General features: G+C 52.4%; 1 protein-coding gene across 1 annotated transcript in view; it reads right to left on the bottom strand.

The window, feature by feature from the left end:
- The window catches only part of SPTSSA (serine palmitoyltransferase small subunit A), a 16122-nt gene extending 15979 nt beyond the window's left edge, over positions 1-143 (bottom strand). The window contains exon 1 of the mRNA XM_075329601.1: positions 1-143. This exon is cut by the window's left edge and continues 166 nt beyond it. Within this exon, the coding sequence (XP_075185716.1) occupies positions 1-123 (123 nt within the window). The 5' untranslated portion in view covers positions 124-143.
- Positions 144-7658: the final 7515 nt, after the last annotated feature.

Raw genomic sequence — 7658 nt, forward strand, 5'->3', positions numbered from 1 at the left:
CACACGGAGCCGGGCACTGACCGCCGCTCCTCCTCCGCCGCCGCCGCCGCTGCTCCTTCTAGGCCGGGGACGAGAACGTCTAATCCCAGAGGACAGAGGCACCTCTGCTGACGTCATGCCCATGTGACCAGAAGGGGCGGAGCCTCCGCCGACATAGCTCCTATCAAAAAGCAACTTTATTTCTAAGCCCACGTGGGCATAGAGCTACTTATAATAAATGCGGTGGTCTGAGGGTGAGACCCCCATATGGGGGTGCAGGGGGAAGCGAAACATCACCACGCCCACCACACAAGCGGGGCACGCCCACAGGCCCTTCTCGACACTTGGATTTAACCACAACCGGACGGGATGGTCTCTGGAGCGCCATTACTGTGACGTCATTAAGCCCCGCCCATGAGACGGAGGTTGTACGGAGTAATCGCCTGCACACACGGCAGGCAGCGGTCATGTGACCTCGGGTGAATGAGTGCGAGCGGGGGCGGGGCGGAGTATGGGCTGATCTGCAGGGCGCGTCCTGTGTCACTGCGCATGCTTGCCGAGGGCGCCGGTCACGTGGCCGCTTACTGACGACTAGGCCACGTACGTGTGTCAGTAACAGCTTGTTGCTAGAGATCACTGCTGTGTACTGTGTAGTCACTGAGCCTTCTCCTGTATATCACTCCAGGGCCGGCTCCAGGGTTTTGTGGCCCCGGGCACAAGAGTCCCAGTGGGTCCCATCCACACATAGACATGCACAGATACAGCTACGTACACGCACATATACATATATAAAGACAAACTCACAAAATACATATACACAGACAAATCTATATACACTGACATACATAGATACACATCAGACATGCATACAGACACACACACAGCTCTGCTGCATACAGACACACACACACACACAGCTCTGCTGCATACAGACACACACACAGCTCTGCTGCATACAGACACACACAGCTCTGCTGCATACATACACACACACACAGCTCTGCTGCATACAGACAGACACACACAGCTCTGCTGCATACATACAGACACACAGCTCTGCTGCATACAGACACACACACTGCTCTGCTGCATACATACACACACACAGCTCTGCTGCATACATACAGACACACAGCTCTGCTGCATACATACAGACACACACAGCTCTGCTGCATACATACAGACACACAGCTCTGCTGCATACAGACACACACACAGCTCTGCTGCATACAGACAGACACACACAGCTCTGCTGCATACATACAGACACACAGCTCTGCTGCATACAGACACACAAACACAGCTCTGCTGCATACATACAGACACACACAGCTCTGCTGCATACATACAGACACACACAGCTCTGCTGCATACAGACAGACACACACAGCTCTGCTGCATAAATACACACACTGCTCTGCTGCATACATACAGACACACACAGCTCTGCTGCATACATACAGACACACACAGCTCTGCTGCATACATACAGACACACACAGCTCTGCTGCATACATACAGACACACACAGCTCTGCTGCATACATACAGACACACACAGCTCTGCTGCATACATACAGACACACACAGCTCTGCTGCATACATACAGACACACACAGCTCTGCTGCATACATACAGACACACACAGCTCTGCTGCATACAGACACACAGCTCTGCTGCATACATACAGACACACACAGCTCTGCTGCATACATACAGACACACAGCTCTGCTCCATACATACAGACACACACAGCTCTGCTGCATACATACAGACACACACAGCTCTGCTGCATACATACAGACACACAGCTCTGCTGCATATATACAGACACAGCTCTGCTGCATACAGACAGACACACAGCTCTGCTGCATACATACAGACACACAGCTCTGCTGCATACAGACAGACACACAGCTCTGCTGCATACAGACAGACACACAGCTCTGCTGCATACAGACACACACACAGCTCTGCTGCATACAGACACACACACAGCTCTGCTGCATGCAGACACACACACAGCTCTGCTGCATACAGACACACACACACAGCTCTGCTGCATACAGACACACACACACACAGATCTGCTGCATACAGACAGACACACACACAGCTCTGCTGCATACAGACAGACACACAGCTCTGCTGCATACATACAGACACACAGCTCTGCTGCATGCAGACACACACACAGCTCTGCTGCATACAGACACACACACACACAGCTCTGCTGCATACAGACAGACACACACACAGCTCTGCTGCATACATACAGACACACAGCTCTGCTGCATACATACAGACACACACAGCTCTGCTGCATGCAGACACACAGCTCTGCTGCATACAGACACACACACACACACACAGCTCTGCTGCATACAGACAGACACACACAGCTCTGCTGCATACATACAGACACACACAGCTCTGCTGCATGCAGACACACACACACAGCTCTGCTGCATACAGACACACACACACACATACCTCCCAACTTTTAAAGAAGGAAAAGAGGGACAAAGTTTGCGGCGCGCATTTTTAGGCCACGCCCCCTAACCACACCCATTTCACAGTCACGCCCATATCCACTCCCCATCCACACCCATTCAGCATGGACACGCAGGCAGCCGGCGGGCCTCCAGCACGGACACGCAGGCAGCCGGCGGGCCTCCAGCCCGGCGGGCCTCCAGCACGGACACGCAGGCAGCCGGCGGGCCTCCAGCACGGACACGCAGGCAGCCGGCGGGCCTCCAGCACGGACACGCAGGCAGCCGGCGGGCCTTCAGCAGGGACACGCAGGCAGCCAGCGGGCCTCCAGCACGGAGAGGCAGGCAGCCGGCGGGCCTCCAGCACGGAGAGGCAGGCAGCCGGCGGGCTTCCAGCACGGAGACGCAGGCAGCCACAGAGAGGCGGCCAGCCGCCCGCACAGAGAGGCGGCCGGCCGCCCGCACAATGAGGCAGCGAGCCGCCCGCACAGACAGGCGGCGGGGGGGCGCCCGCACAGACAGGTGGCGGGCCGCCGCACAGAGAGGCGCGGGCCGACCGTACAAAGAGGCGGCCCGAACAGAGAGGCAGCCGGTCGCCTTCACAGACAGGCGGCCGGCCGCCCGCACAGACAGGCGGCGGGGGGCGCCCGCACAGACAGGCGGCAGGGGGGCACCCGCACAGACAGGCGGCAGGGGGGCGCCCGCACAGACAGGCGGCAGGGGGGCGCCCGCACAGACAGGCGGCAGGGGGGCGCCCGCACAGACAGGCGGCAGGGGGGCGCCTGCACAGACAGGCGGCAGGGGGGCGCCCGCACAGACAGGCGGAAGGGGGTGAGGGGGGAGGGAGGGAAATCAGAGCTGGGGAGATTAGTTTACTGTACCAGCAGCAGCACAGGCAGCGCTCCTCTCTATGCCACGTCTACTAGGATGGTAGGAGGGAAAAGCAGGGAGGCGGAGAGAGAGTGGGTGGGCGGAGCCCGGGAGCCGGCCGTCCCGCTCGTGGCAACGGGACAAACAACGTAAAGCGTGAAAGTCCCGCTGTATCCGGGACGGTTGGGAGGTATGCAGCATGTTAGAATGTGTACATAAGATCCCGCTGGTGGTGGCCGCAGCTTATAGGCCCCAAATCTGGTGACAGGTTCCCTTTAAAGTGAACCTGTCAGGTGCAATCTGCACTCAGAGCCAGGAGCAGTTCTGGGTGAATATTGCTAATCCCTGCCTAACCGTCCCTGTATACACTAGCATAGATAAAGAGATCAAGAACAAATATTTTTAAAGATCTTATATCTTATGCTAATGAGCGCGGGGACTAGTCACAAGGGCGTTACTTCACTTGGCTAGTCGGCTCGCATAGCATGTTAGCATGTTATTACGCCCCTGTGTGAGTACTAACACGCTATGTGAGCCGACTAGCCAAGTGAAGTAACGCCCTTGGGACTAGTCCCCGCGCTAATTAGCATAAGATATAAGCTCTTTAAAAATACTTTTTCTATAGCTGCCTTTATCTATGCTAGTGTATACAGGGACGGCTAGGGAGGGATTAGCAATATACACCCAGAACTGCTCCTGGCTCTGAGTGCAGATTGCACCTGATAGGTTCCCTTTAAAGGGAACCTGTCACCAGAAATTTAGCAAAAAAAATAAAAGATTCCCCTCTGCAGCTCCTGGGCTGCATTCTGGAAAGGTTCCTGTTGCTATTGTGCCCCCTTTGAGACCTAAAAAAATACTTTATGAAGTCTTACCTTTTTGTATGCAAATCTGTTTTTATGGTCACGGGGGCGGGCTGCCTGGCGTCCGTTATTCCCCCTCCTGCCGTTGTACGCCGTCCCCCATTGCTCATTTCCATACATGAGGACGCCTTCCTCATGTAACTGTCCTCCTGAAGTTTTGTGCATGCCCAGTGCCACTCTCGCGGGAGTGAGCACTGTGCAAAGTGTGAACGCTTTTGAGGTGATTGCGCAGGCGCGAGATTATGGGCGGCGCTGTGATTGTCATCAGCAAAGTCATCCAAGTACCCGCCCATAATCTCGTGCCCGCGCTTCTCACTCTGCCTCCACCGTTATGCGCAAGCACTGTCCATATGAACCATGTTACCTATTACCGTGGGCGCGAGATTATGGGCGGCGCTGTGATTGTCATCAGCAAAGTCATCCAAGTACCCGCCCATAATCTCGTGCAAGCGGTAATAGGTAACATGGTTCATATGGCCAGCACTTGCGCATAACGGTGGAGTCAGAGGGAAAAGTGCGGGCACGAGATTATGGGCGGGTACTTGGTTAACGCTGCCGATGACAATCACAACACCGCCCATAATCCCGCGCCTGCGCAATCACCTGAAAAAGCGTTCACATGCGCAAAACTTCGGGAGGACAGTTACATGAGGAAGGCGTCCTTGTGTATGAAAATGAGCAATGGGGGACTGCGTAAAGCGGCAGGAGGGGGAATAACGGACGCCAGACAGCCCGACCCCGTGACCATAAAAACAGATTTGCATACAAAAAGGTAAGACTTCATAAAGTATTTTTGTAGGTCTCAAAGGGGGCAAAATAACAACAGGAACCTTTCTAGAAGCAGCCCAGGAGCTGCAGAGGGGAATCTTTTATTTTTATTGTGAAATTTCTGCTGACAGGTTCCCTTTAACTGGTAAGGCAGCCAGAATAAAGCAGAGCTGAAGCTGTTGGGCAGCTAGGACCCAGCAGCTCCACAGGCAGGAGACCACTGATCGGTAAGCTAATAGAAGTCTGCAGATGTCACTCTGCATAGGTTATTACTGGCCAGTGCTATCTGCAGGAGAGAGAAGTGTTGGTTGCACGGTCTCCTCAGCTTCCTGATTCCCCGTGTGTCTGCAGCAGTGAGAAGCCGCACAGGGGGAATCAGAGAGAACAGCTGCAGAGAAACGCAGGCTCCGGGACTGGGGATGTCCGCTCTGGGGGAGGGGGGGTCGGCTCTGCTGCAGGGGGGGGCGGCTCTGCTGCAGGGGGGGGGTCGGCTCTGCTGCAGGGGGTGATTCATACCTCAGCAGCAGTCACAGGAGTTTCAAGGTGCGCGCTCGACTCTGTAATGAATAGAAGGGAGAAGCAGCGAGGCGGGGCTACAGTGGGTGGGCGGAGCCACGGGACAAACAGCCTCACGGGCGGGACTCGGGATCAAAGGCTCAAAAGAGGGACTGTCCCGCTGTATCCGGGACGGTTGGGAGGTATGCACACAGCTCTGCTGCATACAGACAGACACACAGCTCTGCTGCATACACACACACACTGCTCTGCTGCATACATACAGACACACACAGCTCTACTGCATACAGACAGACACACACAGCTCTGCTGCATACAGAAAGACACACACAGCTCTGCTGCATACAGATAGACACACACAGCTCTGCTGCATACAGACAGACACACACAGCTCTGCTGCACACATACAGACACACACAGCTCTGCTGCATACAGACAGACACACACAGCTCTGCTGCATACAGAAAGACACACACAGCTCTGCTGCATACAGACAGACACACACAGCTCTGCTGCATACAGAAAGACACACACAGCTCTGCTGCATACAGATAGACACACACAGCTCTGCTGCATACAGACAGACACACACAGCTCTGCTGCACACATACAGACACACACAGCTCTTCTGCATACAGACAGACACACACAGCTCTGCTGCATACAGAAAGACACACACAGCTCTGCTGCATACATACAGACACACACAGCTCTACTGCATACAGACAGACACACACAGCTCTGCTGCATACAGAAAGACACACACAGCTCTGCTGCATACAGACAGACACACAGCTCTACTGCATACAGACAGACACACACAGCTCTGCTGCATACAGACAGACACACACAGCTCTGCTGCATACAGATAGACACACACAGCTCTGCTGCACACATACAGACACACACAGCTCTGCTGCATACAGACAGACACACACAGCTCTGCTGCACACATACTAATAATATAATAATAATCTTTATTTCTATAGCGCCAACATATTCTGCAGCGCTTTACAATTCAGGAGGATCATATACAAACAAGTAACAGTTAGAAAACACAATTTCAGGGTAGCAGATGGGGTAGATATAGATTTTTTTAGGCCACTCCAAAAGTACATATTAAACGAGAGAGAATATAGCAGCATTAAAGGGCCATACAACATATCAAAAATAAATATGGAGACTCCTTGTAATAAGAGTAATAATACATTTATTCCAAAATTGTAGCAACAAGGAGACAACATTATAATTTAATGAAAAAAGTGCAAAAGTGCAGGAAAGATGATTCCAGAGAGTATTCCCAACTAAGGGCCCCTGCCATTATGAATACGGAACAATGGGAGGGCAATTAGAGATTCAATACATTGTAATTACATAAATATATTGCCACTTACCCATCAGAAAAAAGTACAATATTACTGGGCAAATGCCCACGCAGGGGTCCGGTGCAGGAGAGGGAAGCTCCACCGCGTTTCACTGCGTTAGCTTCTTCGGGGGGGCAGTGTGCAGTGTGCCCCCCGAAGAAGCTAACGCAGCGAAACGCGGTGGGGCTTCCCTCTCCTGCACCGGACCCCTGCCTGGGCATTTGCCCAGTACTATTGTACGTTTTTCTGATGGGTAAGTGGCAATATATTTATGTAATTACAATGTATTGAATCTCTAATTGCCCTCCCATTGTTCCGTATTCATAATGGCAGGGGCCCTTAGTTGGGAATACTCTCTGGAATCATCTTTGCTGCACTTTTGCACTTTTTTCATTAAATTATAATGTTGTCTCCTTGTTGCTACAATTTTGGAATAAATTTATTATTACTCTTATTACAAGGAGTCTCCATATTTATTTTTGATATGTTGTATGGCCCTTTAATGCTCCTATATTCTCTCTCGTTTAATATAAACAAGTAACAGTTATAGAAATACAATATTTAGAGGGGAAAAAAAGAAAAAACACAACCCTGCTCGTGAGAGCTTACAATCTACATTGAGATGGGGATGGGAGGAGAAGCAAGGTTCAAGTGTTTATTTACAATGACAATCCAGCCATCTCACGGAAATGGGGGATAGATAATGGTTTCCTCGACCAGTTGGCCCGAGCCTTGAGATGCATTTGGGTGCCATGGAGTTTGATGTGGAGTTATGTTGTGAGAAGTTGTAGAGGGACTATGTGAATCGA

This window comes from Anomaloglossus baeobatrachus, chromosome 12 (genome assembly GCF_048569485.1).
Source record: "Anomaloglossus baeobatrachus isolate aAnoBae1 chromosome 12, aAnoBae1.hap1, whole genome shotgun sequence".
Taxonomy (NCBI): domain Eukaryota; kingdom Metazoa; phylum Chordata; class Amphibia; order Anura; family Aromobatidae; genus Anomaloglossus; species Anomaloglossus baeobatrachus.